The sequence below is a fragment of the Cervus elaphus genome, chromosome 6 (assembly GCF_910594005.1).
Source record: "Cervus elaphus chromosome 6, mCerEla1.1, whole genome shotgun sequence".
NCBI classification, from domain to species: Eukaryota; Metazoa; Chordata; class Mammalia; order Artiodactyla; family Cervidae; genus Cervus; species Cervus elaphus.
In genome coordinates this window covers 6,195,329-6,212,392 of record NC_057820.1, presented here as the reverse complement: position 1 = coordinate 6,212,392, position 17,064 = coordinate 6,195,329, and the positions used below count along the sequence as shown (strand labels likewise).

At 49.2% G+C, this 17,064-nt stretch overlaps 1 protein-coding gene across 8 annotated transcripts in view; it reads right to left on the bottom strand.

Moving 5' to 3' along the window:
• The window catches only part of PROM1 (prominin 1), a 113,811-nt gene extending 101,856 nt beyond the window's left edge, over positions 1–11,955 (bottom strand). For 2 of the 8 annotated variants that reach the window (XM_043906140.1, XM_043906141.1), the window contains exons 1-2: positions 11,305–11,555; positions 4,337–4,781 (exon numbers count right to left, since the gene is read on the bottom strand). In XM_043906140.1, coding sequence (XP_043762075.1) covers positions 4,337–4,556 — 220 coding nt within the window. In that variant the 5' untranslated portion in view covers positions 4,557–4,781; positions 11,305–11,555. Of the gene's footprint in view, positions 1–4,336; positions 4,782–10,488; positions 10,789–10,992; positions 11,011–11,304; positions 11,556–11,686 lie in introns of those variants that run through there. The other 6 variants (XM_043906142.1, XM_043906134.1, XM_043906137.1 and 3 more) reach the window with 5 other exon arrangements.
• Positions 11,956–17,064: the final 5,109 nt, after the last annotated feature.

Here is a 17,064-nt window from a genome sequence, read left to right as displayed (position 1 = left end):
CCACCCTCTGGGCCGTGGCAGGAGCCTCACCCTCCCTGTGAGCTATCCTACCAGCTGCAGCCGGATTCTTTTCCCAAAACCCAAGTCCACTTCGAGGCTGGTTCACAGCACTCGGCAAGTGCACCACAGAAGGCGTGGCTTTCAAGAACACTTGCCAAATGAATGCAACCTTTGCTTACGCTGCCTTAGCCTCCTTCCTGCCCCTACAAAGCTCCCCAGGCTGCCGGTCAGGGTCCTCTAGCTCTAGCTCCCCAGCCTTGGCCAACTTACCCCATGAGTGCACACCTCGTGGGTCCACATGAACTGCTGCCTCCTCCACTCTCTGGACACGCCGTTTTCTCTGCCTGGCACACTCTTTCCCCATCTCCCCAGCCCCCCAGCCCCCACATACACATTCTGCCATCAACACCCTTTCTAGGTTAATAAACGGACTAACAATTCCTCCCTAATATAAGTCATCACTCACTTCTTAATGAGCCAAGCCCAGGACACTACATCTCTCCTGCAGCTTCAGATCAGGGCAGAGTTTATGAAATACCCAGACCAAGTTCTAGAGCACACTCTGCCGAGCTGTATGCCTACCTGTCTTCCTGGTCTAATCTAAGCTAATCTCTTCTTCAATGCAGGAACAGGCCTGTGTCTCAAGCCCCAGCGGAACAGGAACTCTCCATCGTGTATTCACCAAGATACAGCCTGGGCTTCTCTTTGCTGGTGTTCAGTCGCTCAGTTGTGTCCAACTCTTTGTGACCCCATGGACTGCAGCACGCCGAGTTTTCCTGTCCTTCACCATCTTCTGGAATTTGCTCAAACTCATGTCCATTGAGTCAGTGATGCCATCCAACCGTCTCCTCCTCTGTCGTCCCCTTCTCCTCCTGCCTTCAGTCTTTCCCAGCATCAGGTTCTTTTCCAAAGAAGTGGTTCTTCCCATCAGGTGGCCAAAGTATTGGAGCTTCAGCTTCAGCATCAGTCCTTCCAGTGAATATTCAGGGTTGATTTTCTTTAGGATTGACTGGTTTGATCTCCTTGCAGTCCAAAGGACTCTCAAAAGTCTTCTCCAGCACCACAGTTTGAAAGTATCAATTCCTTGGTGCTCAGCCTTCTTTATGGTCCAAATTTCACATCCATACATGACTACTGGAAAAACCATAGCCTTGACTATATGGATTTTTGTCGGCAAAATAATGTGCTTCTCTTTAGAGAGTTCCAAATGCAAAATTGGGTATTCCATTTTGGCTGGACCCAGGATGCAAATGTGGAAAACTCCCCAGGTTCTATGGCACGAGAAGAGGGAGCCGGGTTCCAGGGCCCTCCCTTCCTCTTCTGCCCCGGCACTGGGATTGTGCCCCCAGAACACTTCTGCTCTCTCACATGAAAGAACAGACCTATGGGATATGATCCTCTGTGAAGATGTTACTCCACTCATCCTGAAGTTAACTGTTTTGATTAATGTATAAAGTTAGTTAATACATAAAAATCTACCTCTCTCTTATGAAGATGTCACTCTTTGTTATGGGGCTCATGAAATGCACTCACCCCAAAGATCACTGCAACACTATTCACATCAGACAAGACAGGAAAGCAAGCTAAGGGTTCATCAAAAGACGAATGGACACCGAGGATGTGGTGCATATATACAACGGAGTATTACTCAGCCATAAAAAAGGATGGACTAATGCCACTTGCCGTGACATGGATGGACCTGGAGATGATCACACTAAGTGAAATGAGACAGAGCCAGACAAACATCACAGGATATCATTTACACGTGGAGTCTAAAACCAAAAAACACAGATGAACTTCTTTACAAAACAGGAATAGACTCACAGAACCAGAAAACAAACTTATGGTTACCAAGGGGAAGGGGAGGGGAGGGATGAATTGGGAGGATGGGACTGACATAGTCACACTACTGTGTATAAAACAGATAACCAGCAAAGACCTACTTATAGCACAGGGAACTAGGGCAAAGAATCTGAAAAGAATACATATATAAATATATGTACACACACACACACACACACACACAAAACTGAACCAATGTGATGAAAGCCTGAAGCTAACACACACTGTAAACCGACGATACTTCAATTATTTTTTAAAAAGTCATGTGAAAAGGGGGGAAAAAACCCCAGAAAACCATGATTGTGCTCTAGTGTCCTTTATTATGCAAAGCACCTAATGAGCACTTTGAAGCTACTATGAAAGTCAGTAACTGAGTGGAAGAGCGTAAGTAAGGAAGTGGTGGAAGACAGCCGACACTTGCAAGCATCAGCTGCTAAGTTCAGTATTATATCCTCCAAGCAGCCTGACAAGCTTTTTGAAAAGGGCAGTGTTGGTCTGCTCTGGTCTACTTCTGGGAATTTCTTTCTCCAAAGTAGCAAGTATTGATGAAGGTCAAAGGACAAGGAAGGCTAACACCCTAGGATTACACTGGGATTTAAATTCCACACTAATCATGTTGTTGGAGATAAAAAAAAAAAAACCCTAGAAGGCAATGGAAGTAAGACACCTTTTAACCTGATCATTCGAATGAAGACCTTTAAAAATATTGTTTTCCCTAGTGAAACTAGTGTGAGGAAGTCTTCCTATGAAACCCAGAGGGAGAAAAATAACCATATGGAAAGAGATTACAGGATTAACTGATTACATGATCTGCCTTAGAATGACACAAGGAGGCTTCACAGTCTTTTTAAAGAAGTCATTGCAGATTCATATCAAACAACTGAATTCTAGGTTTTCTACATAAACAAGAAGCCCAGACTACATTCACTAATCGGCATCTGTGCTTGCTTGCCTTTGTGCTCAGTCCTGTCTGACTCTCTGTGACCCCCTGGACTGTAGCCCACCAGGCTCCTCTGTTCATGGGAGAATGCAAGAATACTGGAGTGGGTTGCTGTTTCCTTTTCCCGGGGATCTTCTCAACCCAGGGATCGGACCCGGGCCTCCTGCACTTTCAGGTGCGTTCTTTAACCACGGAGCCACCAGGTATTTACTGCTCAAAAAGTCTGTTCGGGTTTCTGCATAAGGTGTTACAGAAAAACTCCAACAAACTTTTTTGGCCAACCGTGTATTTATTCAATTATATTTACATCAAGTCTAAAGATAAATGAAGAGATATCTATTGAGAAGCGCGACCTTGTGTTCAGTATGAACAAATAAACTCAGGGTGTCTTCTGCTTCTGTCCTTTGGCCTTCCAGATTGAGTCTTTTAGGCAGTGACGTAAGCAGTAAGCAGTGCTTGCCCAGGACACTCTTCTACGACAGAAGGGCTCCGAGGGATTTACTTCACTGAATCGAAATTTAAACTAACAAAAATTTGAGAACTACACTTCAGACTGTTTCAACTGCTTAACCTGACATAAATACATGTAAAAAGTTCTATGTAAATGTATATTAAGAAAATCTATAAACTGCCCATAATATAAACAGGTGCTAAGGTTTGCTAAATACATTCTCTCTCCTCCTCTCTCTCTCTCACAAATAATCTTCTTATGAACAATGGCTGACCATCTTAGGAAAATGATCAAGACTACCACAAATTTTATAACACTTAATAATCAATAATAGTATGCAAATCTTCATAGTTAAAAGAACAAGCCTAAGCTAGATCTAACATTAAACCAATAAAAATTTAGACTGCCAAACCCTAATAGCAGACACTTCCCATAGACCACTTACATTTTCATAATCCCGTTCCTGAAAACACACACCCCGAAGACTTCCCAGGACAGATTAGCCCCAGTGCTAAAGCCAGACAGTGGCACATACACAGAGCAACTGCACGATGCCAGCCAAGTTCCCTCCTGTCCTCAGACTCAGACTCATAGAACTGAAGCAAACAAGTTACCCAGGTAACAGGTTTGTTTCACCTGACCTAGCCTGAAGCAGTGTCAAAACCACGTATCGTAGTGGGTGGAGGAGAGTTAAACTTCTAACATTCAATGTCCATGAGCGGTCATTATTGACTTCTCATTTGATGGCAGGGAATTCGCACTTTTAGCCTACCTTTTACCTTTGGTAGGAATTTGAGGATAATTCCGTTCTCTAACCAACACAAAGAAGGAGGGGATGGAGGATAAAGAATTGGAAGAACAACATGGCAACACATTTCAGTTTCATTTTCTTATCATCACGTTCCTGACAATCTATTTCATTTGACTTTCTTAACTTCCATCTAAATGCTTTCTGTTCCTGTGCCACTCACTCACTCAGAATCTCACACTTGACCACAGAGAATACATCCTCCTCCTATCATGCTGTCATTAACACTAATGCGTGTGTGCCCGGGAGCGGTGTTTGGGGACAAATTCTATCTTTTTCCAGCCACGGGACTTACCTTCAGGGAAAGCATTGGGCTGCACAACATGAACAAACAGGCGCACGATGTGAAAGAAGAAGCCAGCGGGACCAGGATCGTAGGAGTCGCTGGTCTGATAGGGGGTTGAAGGCAACTGGAACTCCAAATCAGCAGGACGGTACCCGGATGATGACGGCTCCTCTGACACGGTGTCCTCACAGAGGCCCAGCAGCAGGAGGAAGCTGAGGAGGAGGACCATGGCTAGTAAGATGCCCTGAACATGAGGTGGTACTGGGGGCCGCCCACGTCAGGGGTTCTGGAAGCCTTAGGGGCGGCAGGAGCGCGTTCCTGTGCAGAAGAAGCGTCCTGAAGTTGAGTCTGTGGTGTCCTCAGTTTCCTGGCCGGGCTGGCATGCAGCGAAGGGCAGCAGAGAACCTTCTCTGGCAGGCAGGGGAGGGGGACTCAGTCCATCAAAGCAGCATTCCTGGCAGGGAGAGAAGAGACGGGGAGTCACTAATGCCTGCAGCCTGCCCGCACCCGCAGCTCGCCTGGTGGAGAGGCTGCCAGGCTTTAGAGCAAGTGCTCAGCCTAATCCGCTGCTGGGGAAGAAACACAGAGCCTGCTCCAAGCGTGGGGGCAGGAAAGCTAGAAGGTCCCCGGCCAAGAGCCAGACCCAGGAACGCCAGGCAGTGGAGTGACTGTGCGGTCTCAGAAGCTAACACTTAACCGCATCTGAAAACGTTCCACACGCCCACAGGTAGGAACTCACTTAAGGCATTATCCCATTTCGCAGATGAGGAAACTGACTCAGAGAATCTCAGTGATTTGCCCGAAGCCACCGCTGACTAATGGTGGGCCAGAACTCACATCCAGTAGGTGGCTTTCAGAGCCCAAGCCTGGACTGTCCCAACTCTGAGACACCCTCCCTGCGGAGCCCGCCATCTCAGAGAGGCAGAGCCCCCCAGCAATAGATAAGATGCTCATTTTTCCTCCAGTTTTGGGCTGTTCTCCCCATCTCTGCAAATGTCTTACTTTGTCTTTTATTTTACTAATGTGCTCCGTGATCTGGCTCCGTGGTAAAGAATCCGCCTTCAATGCAGGAGACACGGGTGGGGAAGATCCCCTGGAGGAGGCAATGGCAACCCACTCCAGTATTCTTGCTGGGAAATCCCACGGACAGAGGAGCCTGGTGGGCTACAGTCCGTGGGGTCACAAAGAGTCGGGGGACTAAACAACAAACAGCAACAACCGCATTCCTGGAGACGTGTTTTACTCCGTCTCTTATCTCACTAATACGCTCACTGATCTAACTTTATCTCCTCTTCACTCCCCTCAACCCAAACTGGAAGAGCGTGGCCTCAAGGGCAGGGACCAAGCTCTTTAAGGCCGGGTGACGCTGGTTTCTGTCTTTTTAACACGCTCACCAGGTCGCCCGGGTGGGAGTCCCCGTGTCAAGTCACCCCATGGGCGACTCGGGGTCCAGGCGATGAGAGACTGAGCAGAGGGAGACCCCCGCCCTCCCCCGGGAACGGGGAGAAAGATCAGGAACCGAAATCAGCTCCCAACCCAGCGTCCCGGGGGCAGCGTGGACCCCGTCCTCCTGGAGTTTCTCTCCCCAGAGCTGAGCACAGTGCAGGCACACAGACAGGGCTGAGTGTGAGCTGCGGAACAGAAACTACATCATCCGAACCAAGAGCTCGGCTTGTGCCAGGCATTGGGCGAGAGGACTCGAAACAGAACTTCCCAGGGCAACCGCTGCTCTGCCTGTCCTTTTCCTCCGGGAGCAGGAACACCCTGACTTTATTTTGTGTATTACACTCACTAACTTTCAAAATAAGGATGGGGTTCTCCAGAAACCCATAGGGATTCCCTGGTGGTTCAGACGGTAAAGCATCTGCCCTCAATGCAGGAGACCCAGGTTCGATCCTTGGGTCAGGAAGACCCCCTGGAGAAGGGAATGGCGACCCATCCCAGTATTCTTGCCTAGAAAATTCCATGGATGGAGAAGCCTGGTGAGCTACAGTCCATGGGGTCGCAAAGAGTCGGACTGAGTGACTTCACGTGCTTTCCCTTTCTCCAGGAACACACGCAAGATGTGGGAGAGGGACCACTAAGAGATGGACACATTTGTACAAGAGGCCAGAGGACCCACGATCTGTATTCCACCAAGTCAAAGAAAGCCCAGACCAGAGGCAGGAGGTGATGAGCTACCTGAGAGAAGATGTTCATTCACATCGGGTGCCCTTAGAACCGCCTCATCTTCTAAGCCCCGCCCACTGCAGTCCCGTCTGCCCAGACCTGCCAGTGGAGGGACCCTCGACTCTCCCCTTCTCAAACCACGGGCTGCCCGGCTCCCCAGCGGTGCCCAGTGCCACCCTCATGGAGCCCCGCCTCCGGGTCCACCTCACCCACGGACACAGACACACCGGGACCCTGCCAGGGCTTCTAAAGGACGATCCCTGCCAACAACCTGTGCTCGGGCTCGGAAGCACGTGAGCCTTTCACGGTCTCCACCACGAATCAGCGCCCTGCTCGGTCCCCGAATCTCTCCCAGAGAGAACAGATAAGAAGGAGGAGACACAGCAAGTCAGCCTCTGCCCAGCCCGTCTGCAGCTCTGCGGGGCTGAACGGGGCAGGAGGGAGAGACGACGGAGGGGCGTGTGGTTATCCAGGTAGGACCACGCTGCTGCGGGCGGGCAGGCGGGCATGCACGCACATCACACACAATCCGGGCACGCACACTGACACACAGTTCACACAGACACAGCACACATGGAACACACTCCACAGGCGGGCATGCACGCACATCACACACACGGCTCAGGCACGCACACTGACACACAGCTCACACAGACACAGCACACACGGAACACCCCAGGTGCATACACTCCACAGGCAGACGTGCACACACATCACACACATGGCTCACACAGACACAGCACACTCGGAACACCCCAGGTGCATACACTCCACAGGCGGACGTGCACACACATCACACACACAGCTCACAGACACAGCACACTCGGAACACCCCAGGTGCATACACTCCACAGGCGGACGTGCACACACATCACACACACTGTTCACACAGACACAGCACACTCGGAACACCCCAGGTGCATACACTCCACAGGCGGACGTGCACACACATCACACACACAGCTCACACAGACACAACACACTCGGAACACCCCAGGTGCATACACTCCACAGGCGGACGTGCACACACATCACACACACAGCTCACACAGACACAGCACACTCGGAACACCCCAGGTGCATACACTCCACAGGCGGACGTGCACACACATCACACACACAGCTCACACAGACACAGCACACTCGGAACACCCCAGGTGCATACACTCCACAGGCGGACGTGCACACACATCACACACACAGCTCACACAGACACAGCACACTCGGAACACCCCAGGTGCATACACTCCACAGGCGGACGTGCACATGCACATGCACACACGTCTTGTTTTCTGCTAAAGGACACGCAGAAGCACAGCAGCTGGAAGGATTAAAGACTCAGCTGCTAAGAAAGGCTGATTTCCTGGTGATGCCACCAAGGCCCTGCTGGGGACAGAGGGAAACGCAGTGAGGGGAGACGGCAGGAGGCCCACGGGAGACCTGTGAATAAACAGGCTCCAGCCATCCTCGATGAAGAGCAGGCTGGAGAGATCCCTCAGGAAAGGCGAAGATGGGGCGTCCACTGGGTTAGGGCAGCACCCGAGCGGCGCATGCGTCCTGCTCCCGAGTGGAGGTCCCTCTTAACTTCTGGAGCCACTTTTAAGAACATATCGAAACCTCATTACTTACAAAACACCAGACTACAGATAAAAGTCAAGGTGACAAAGAAGCTTTTGTCTCAGTTCGAATTGCTGTGCTTTCAAGGTCTGGGTACTTTGGTACACTCAGTAGCAAGAGCCCCTGAGAGCCATCAGGGAACTGCCAGCACAAACCCCAAGATGGCTCCAGACCCAAGAGCCAAATCAGCGTAAAACTGGGTCTTTTGTTTCAAATGAGATTATCAGACTGCATTTCTGGAGATGTGGCCCATTAATCTGCATGTTTAGCACCCTCCCCTGGTGACTGATGCTTAGACAACAAAGGCTTGAGAACCAGCACTGTTCCTGACTAAGCCATACCTCTTTCCAAAGACACCTCCATCCTCCCAAACACAACTGCAGAACAACAGACTTGAAGCAAAACCTAGCTGAACATCTTTCTTTGATTGCACTGAGCGGACCAAGCCCAGCAGCTTTGTGGGGCCCCTGACTCCCCATCTTGGTGCCGTTGGAGCCTGGCACATACTAGGCACTCAGCAAGGATGTGTGCATGCTAAGTCACTAAGTCCTGTCCGACGCTCTGGGACCCCATAGACTGTAGCCTGCCAGACTCCTCTGTCCATGGGGTTTTCAGCCAATCAGACGCTCACTCCTGGGCTTGTGCATGAAACACAGGGCAGCAGAGGCAGTTTCTGCTTCAATGATGGCAACATGCGAGCAGCCACAGTCAGAGCCTCATGGCAGCCACGGCCGTACCCCAACAGGAATCCTGCTGTAAGCCCCAAGTCCACTCCTCTGGGCTCCCAAGCCTGGCCGGCCAGCCAGCCTTTCGGTCCCATCACTAGCTCACCCCAGTATCCAGTCTCTTTTCTGCTAAAATTATGCAGAATTGCTTTCAGTCATTTGTAACCATGCATCCTGACCTTGAACTAATCTCAGTGTGAACTCTTGATCCCTACAAACGGACTTCCTTCATACTGCGAATGGTCCCAACAAACCAATATTTGCCTTATTATTTTCTACCTGTCCTTTGATGCACTTTGCTTCACCACACTAGACACACAGGAATAGTCCAGCATGGAACTCAAAGTGAAAGTTAAAGTCACTCAGTTGTGTCCCACTCTTTGCGACCCCATGGACTATGCAGTCCATGGAATTCTCCAGCCCAGAATACTGGAGTGGGTAGCCTTTCCCTTCTCCAGGGGATCTTCCCAACCCAGGGATTGAACCCAGGTCTCCCGCATTGCAGGTGGATTCTTTAGGAGCTGAGTCACAAGGGAAGCCCAGGAATACTGAAGTGGGTAGCTTATCCCTTCTCCAGCAGATCTTCCCGACCCAGGAATCAAAGCAGGGTCTCCTGCATTGCAGGCAGATTCTTTACCAACTGAGCCATCAGGGAAGCCTGGAACTCATAAGAAAGTTCATTTTAAAAATGGGATACATTAAGAAAACTAAATTAAAAGGCACTGTAGCAGGGAACAGAGGGCCCCGGCTTTTACGAGGAGGAAGTCTCTAGTCCCACTGACGACCTGAGCACAGCAGTTGTTTGCAGTCCCCCCAGCGGTTCTCATTGCTGTCTGCAATGCGGGGTTTTGAACGGCGTGGGAGAGTTGGCGGTGGAATTCAGGTGCAGGGCCTGGCCGCACTCACACCTGGCAGTCCACAGAGGGTTCGGACCGCCCCTGCCTGCCAAGAGCAACAGCCTCAGCTCCGCCGCGGCCGCCGCTGACAGAGGAAACTCACAAATGAAGGAGAAGATCCAAAGTCCTAAGTTCACACACGTTGAATAATAGGAAGTTGCCTATATTCAAGTCTTTCGAAAAGTGTCATCCGGCTCAAGCAACCCAGGAACAGCCAGCAGTTGAGTCTCCGGGGGCGGGGGTGGGGGTGTCTCTGTTGGGGTGCGGGAGGGGACGTTCCAGGATCCCAATCACACACCTGCTGAAATTAACCAAGCTCAGCCGCCTGTCTCCGGAACCCGGGAAAAGCGTCCTCCAAGCCCCGGGGCAGGAGCGAGTTTCAGCAGCTGCCGCGGGCTACAAGGCAAAACCTGTTGCTACTCCAGCTGGCGGTGCCTATCGTCCCCGCCTTTCCCTACCACCCTCCGCCGGCCCGGGGCCCCCTCCTGCCCGCGCGCCCCCGGCGCCAGGAGCCTTTCCAGGGCTGCTGGACAAAGGATGCGCGGCCGGGCGGGCGGGCGCGCGAAGCCCGGAGACTCCAGGAATCCTTCACCACCGGGGGGAAGGGGATGGGGGTGCCCGAGTAACTTGGCCGCCGCTGGCGCAGGCTGGAGTGGACTGGGGTCGCGGGTGAGAAAGGGGTCAAGACCGGTGCGCCCCGGGCTCCCGCGATCCGATCCGCCGCCGCTCTCGGCGAGGACTTGGAGAAACTGACCTCCGGCCCCCGACTCCCCGACTCCCCGGCACCGCGAAGCTCTTCGTCTGTCCACGCTTCCCTTTGTTATCCTCCCGGACGCCTTACCGGCCAGGGTGCGCCTCCAACACCCCGTTCTCCGTCTGGCAATCGCTGAAGGTCCCTGCGCTGCGCGCCCAGAGCGGACCGAGCAATGCTTCAAGCCAGGGGTGACTGCGCCCGCACGTGGGCAGGGCGACAAGGCCGCCCGCCCACGGCACCCCCAGAGCCCCACGTGTGCCAGTCGGCTGCACTCCTTACTCCTTTCAGCAAATCAGAGGAAGGGGACCCCTCTCCATACCCAGCCGTGGGGAGTCAATGCCCCACACCCCTCGCTCCACTACCCCCACCCTCCGCCGGGGACTCCCCGCACCGACCAGCAGTTCCCAAGCCCCAGACCCGCCTCCCTGGTCCGCCCCCCTCTCACAGAGCGAGCTGGTGGCCTGGGGTCCGAGTCGCGCTTGCGCCCCCATCTCTGGCTCGCACCCCGCAGCCGCCGGCTTCTCTCCGCTGCGTGGAAAGACCCACCACGCAGCCCGCAAAGTTGGCGCGCGTCAGCGCCCTGCCCCGAACTCCCGAGAGGTCCACCTCGCCCTGCAGCCCCTCGGGCTCCCCCGCCGCTCTCCGGGCTGGCATCACCTGCCGCGGGCCGGGGAGAGAGCGCCGCGGGCTGGGAGAGGGGGATACAGAGTGTGCCCCTCCCCCCCATTTCCCGCCCCCCTAGCTTTCTGGGCGGGGGGCGCTCACCCCCGGGGTTGGGGCCCCAGACGCCTTCCTGGCTCCGAAGGGGCTACTCACCGCGCGCCCGGTCCAGCTCTCCTTCGGGTCGAGCCGCCGCCGCCGCCTCCGCCCCCCACCCAACCCCGCTCTTTCCTCGCCTCACCCCACCCCTCCACCCGGCCCGCTCCGCCCCGGCTCATAAATCATTTATGAGTCGGCTTCGGGGACCACCGGGCTGGCTTCCGGAGAGGCGGCCCCGCAGCCCCGCGCGTCTGCCAGACAGACCCTGGGACAGGGCGGGTCTGGAAAGGCGCCGGCCTTGGAGGCGCGCCGGCGAGGCCCGGGGCAGGGGGTGCCGTGGGACCTGTTGCAGACCGCCCACCCCCCTCGCCCCTGCACTCACGGGCGGGGACTTGAGGATGCGGCCCCCGGAATGCGCCGCTTCCTGAAACATACTCACCCGCGGCGGGAGGGCCGAGCGCGCGGCCCGGGGCCCAGGTGGGGACCTGCTGGGGGTTCTGCACGCACGCGCGCCCGGTTGGACCCGCTGAGCAGCTTCGCCTACATGCCCCGGGGCACCCCCGGAGACCCAGCTTCTGCCATTTCCAGTGGCGAGAGCGGGGCTCCGGCAAGCACGCCCTTCTCCCAGCACCCACGCCTCCTCAAGGCAGGCTGAGCGTCTGTTTGAACACCGCTACTCTTCTGAAACTTCTCTCTCTGGTTCCCACTCAGACCTGCCTCGGTTGACTCCCTCTGCCGCGTTAGACGATTTTATTGCCAGATTCCAAGACTTTTCTTTTTTTTTTTTAGTTTACCCAAATAAAACCAAACTCAAATCCTTTGGTTCCTCGGCGTGCACTAACCGTGATGCTAGTGGCTGGGGCTAGAACACCCACAGAGAGCCACTCTTGCTCCCATATACGTACACAGGCAGCCGCTATAGGTCCAAGCACTCGGAGCTTTCATCCCTCCTTTCATTTGCTGGGAGTTACCTGCCATCCCCACTGGCTGAGGGGCACGAAGCTCCCGCCGAGAGCAACCAGCCCCCCTCTTCCAACTGCGCTCACAGGAGGTTCACCTCACTCCTCGCTCACTACTTCCTATCTCCAGTGGAGAGTACTCCCTGGTGGGAAAAAGAAGACTTATGGAAGAAAAGCACCTTCCGGACAGTGTTGGGAACACAGTAGGTGTTTCATGTTTGTGATAAAGATGGATTGATGGATGCATGGAAGGATGGACAGACCGACAATTGAATGATGGACAGGAAGGTTGACTTAATAGTTCTTTCACTTACCCCAGAATCTAGCAGAAAACAGGTGCTCAAAACAGTATTATTTGTTTGACAACTATTAAGTCAAAAAAAAAAAAGAAAGAGGGGAGGAGCCAAGATGGCGGAGGAGTAGGACGGGGAGACCACTTTCTCTCCTACAAATTCATCAAAAGAATAACTGAACGCAGAGCAAACTTCGCAAAACAACTTCGGATCGCTAGCTGAGGTCATCAGGCGCCCAGAAAAGCAGCCCATTGTCTTCGAAAGGAGGGCTGTATAGTTGGAGAAGTCCTGAGACTACAGGAAGAATAAAACTGAAATCCAGAGGCAGGAGACTTAAGCCCAAAACCTGAGAACACCAGAAAACTCCTGACTACATGGAACTTTAAGTAATAAGTGACCGTCCAAAAGCCTCCATACCTACACTGAAACCAACCACCACCCAAGAGCCAATAAGTTTTAGAGCAAGACATACCACACAAATTCTCCAGCAACGCAGGAACATAGCCCTGATAATCAACATACAGGCTGCCCAAGGACACACCTAACACATAGACCCATCTCAAAACTCATTACTGGGCACTCCATTGCTCTCCAAAGAAAAGAAATCAAGTTCCACGCACCAGAACACTGACACAAGCTCCCCTAACCAGGAAATCTTGACAAGCCAATCGTCTAACCCCACCCACTGGGTTAATCCTCCACAATAAAAAGGAACCACAGACCTCCAGAATACAGAAAGCCCACTCCAGATACAGCAATCTAAACAAGATGAAAAGGCAAAGAAATACCCAACAGGTAAAGGAACATGAAAAATGCCCACCAAGTCAAACAAAAGAGGAGGAGATAGGGAATCTACCTGAAAAAGAATTTAGAATAATGATAATAAAAATGATCCAAAATCTTGAAAACAAAATGGAGTTACAGATAAATAGCCTGGAAACAAAGATTGAAAAGATTCAAGAACTGTTTAATAAAGACCTAGAAGAAATAAAAAAGAGTCAATTAAAAATGAATAATGCAATGAATGAGATCAAAAACACTTTGGAGGGAACCAAGAGTAGAATAACGGAGGCAGAAGATAGGATAAGTGAGGTAGAAGATAAAATGGTGGAAATAAATGAAGCAGAGAGGAAAAAAGAAAAAAGGATCAAAAGAAATGAGGACAATCTCAGGGACCTCTGGGACACTGTGAAACGCCCCAACATTCGAATCATAGGAGTTCCAGAAGAAGAAGACAAAAAGAAAGGCCATGAGAAAATACTCGAGGAGATAATAGCTGAAAACTTCCCTAAAATGGGGAAGGAAATAGCCACCCAAATCCAAGAAACCCAGAGAGTCCCAAACAGGATAAACCCAAGGCGAAACACCCCAAGACACATATTAATCAAATTAACAAAGATCAAACACAAAGAACAAATATTAAAAGCAGCAAGGGAAAAACAACAAATAACACACAAAGGGATTCCCACAAGGATAACAGCTGATCTATCAATAGAAACCCTCCAGGCCAGAAGGGAATGGCAGGACGTACTGAAAGTAATGAAAGAGAATAACCTACAACCTAGATTACTGTACCCAGCAAGGATCTCATTCAGATATGAAGGAGAATTCAAAAGCTTTACAGATAAGCAAAAGCTGAGAGAATTCAGCACCACCAAACCAGCTCTTCAACAAATGCTAAAGGATCTTCTCTAGACAGGAAATACAGAAAGGTTGTATAAACGTGAACCCAAAACAACAAAGTAAATGGCAACGGGACCACACCTATCAATAATTACCCTAAATGTAAATGGGTTGAATGCCCCAACCAAAAGACAAAGATTGGCTGAATGGATACAAAAACAAGACCCCTATATATGCTGTCTACAAGAGACCCACCTCAAAACAAGAGACACATACAGACTAAAAGTGAAGGGCTGGAAAAACATATTTCATGCAAACGGAGACCAAAAGAAAGCAGGAGTCGCAATACTCATATCAGATAAAATAGACTTTCAAATAAAGGATGTGAAAAGAGACAAAGAAGGACACTACATAATGATCAAAGGATCAATCAAAGAAGAAGATATAACAATTATAAATATATATGCACCCAACATAGGAGCACCGCAATATGTACGGCAAACGCTAACGAGTATGAAAGAGGAAATTAATAGTAACACAATAATAGTGGGAGACTTTAATACCCCACTCACAACTATGGATAGATCAACTAAACAGAAAATTAACAAGGAAACACAAACCTTAAATGACACAATGGACCAGCTAGACCTAATTGATATCTATAGGACATTTCACCCCAAAACAATCAACTTCACCTTTTTCTCAAGTGCACACGGAACCTTCTCCAGAATAGATCACATCCTGGGCCATAAATCTGGTCTTGGAAAATTCAAAAAAATTGAAATCATTCCAGTCATCTTTTCTGACCACAGTGCAGTAAGATTAGATCTCAATTACAGGAAAAAAATTGTTAAAACTTCAAACATATGGAGGCTAAATAACACGCTTCTGAATAACCAACAAATCATAGAAGAAATCAAAAAAGAAATCAAAATATGTATAGAAATGAATGAAAATGAAAACACAACAACCCAAAACCTATGGGACACTGTAAAAGCAGTGCTAAGGGGAAGGTTCATAGCATTACAGGCTTACATCAAGAAACAAGAAAAAAACCAAATAAATAACCTAACTCTACACCTAAAGCACTTAGAGAAGGAAGAAATGAAGAACCCCAGAGTTAGCAGAAGGAAAGAAATCTTAAAAATCAGGGCAGAAATAAATGCAAAAGAAACTAAAGAGACCATAGCAAAAATCAACAAAGCTAAAAGCTGGTTTTTTGAAAAAATAAACAAACTTGACAAACCATTAGCAAGACTCATTAAGAAACAAAGAGAGAAAAACCAAATTAACAAAATTAGAAATGAAAATGGAGAGATCACAACAGACAACACTGAAATACAAAGGATCATAAGAGACTACTACCAGCAGCTCTATGCCAATAAAATGGACAACTTGGATGAAATGGACAAATTCTTAGAAAAGTATAACTTTCCAAAACTGAACCAGGAAGAAATAGAAGATCTTAACAGACCCATCACAAGCAAGGAAATCGAAACTGTCATCAAAAATCTTCCAGCAAACAAAAGCCCAGGACCAGATGGCTTCACAGCTGAATTCTACCAAAAATTTAGAGAGGAGCTAACACCTATCTTACTCAAACTCTTCCAGAAAATTGCAGATGAAGGTAAGCTTCCAAACTCATTCTATGAGGCCACCATCACCCTAATTCCAAAACCAGACAAAGATGCCACAAAAAAAGAAAACTACAGGCCAATATCACTGATGAACATAAATGCAAAAATCCTTAACAAAATTCTAGCAAACAGAATCCAACAACATATTAAAAAAATCATACACCATGACCAAGTGGGCTTTATCCCAGGAATGCAAGGATTCTTTAATATCCGCAAATCAATCAATGTAATACACCACATTAACAAATTGAAAGATAAAAACCATATGATTATCTCAATAGATGCAGAGAAAGCCTTTGACAAAATTCAACACTCATTTATGATTAAAACTCTCCAAAAAGCAGGAATAGAAGGAACATACCTCAACATAATAAAAGCTATATATGACAAACCCACAGCAAGCATCACCCTCAATGGTGAAAAATTGAAGGCATTTCCCCTGAAATCAGGAACAAGACAAGGGTGCCCACTCTCACCACTACTATTCAACATAGTGTTGGAAGTTCTGGCCACAGCAATCAGAGCAGAAAAAGAAGTAAAAGGAATCCAGATAGGAAAAGAAGAAGTAAAACTCTCACTGTTTGCAGATGACATGATCCTCTATATAGAAAACCCTAAAGACTCTACCAGAAAATTACTAGAGCTAATCAACGAATATAGTAAAGTTGCAGGATATAAAATTAACACACAGAAATCCCTTGCATTCCTATATACTAACAATGAAAAAACAGAAAGAGAAATTAAGGAAACAATACCATTCACCATTGCAACAAAAAGAATAAAATACTTAGGAGTATATCTACCTAAAGAAACAAAGGACCTATACATAGAAAACTATAAAACACTGATGAAAGAAATCAAAGAGGACACAAACAGATGGAGAAACATACCGTGTTCATGGATTGGAAGAATCAATATTGTCAAAATGGCTATTCTACCCAAAGCAGTCTATAGATTCAATGCAATCCCTATCAAGCTACCAACGGTATTTTTCACAGAACTAGACCAAAGAATTTCACAATTTGTATGGAAATACAAAAAACCTCGAATAGCCAAAATAATCTTGAGAAAGAAGAATGGAACTGGAGGAATCAACCTGCCTGACTTCAGACTCTACTACAAAGCCACAGTCATCAAGACAGTATGGTACTGGCACAAAGACAGAAATATAGATCAATGGAACAGAATAGAAAGCCCAGAGATAAATCCACGAACCTATGGACACCTTATCTTTGACAAAGGAGGCAAGGATATACAATGGAAAAAAGACAACCTCTTTAACAAGCGGTGCTGGGAAAACTGGTC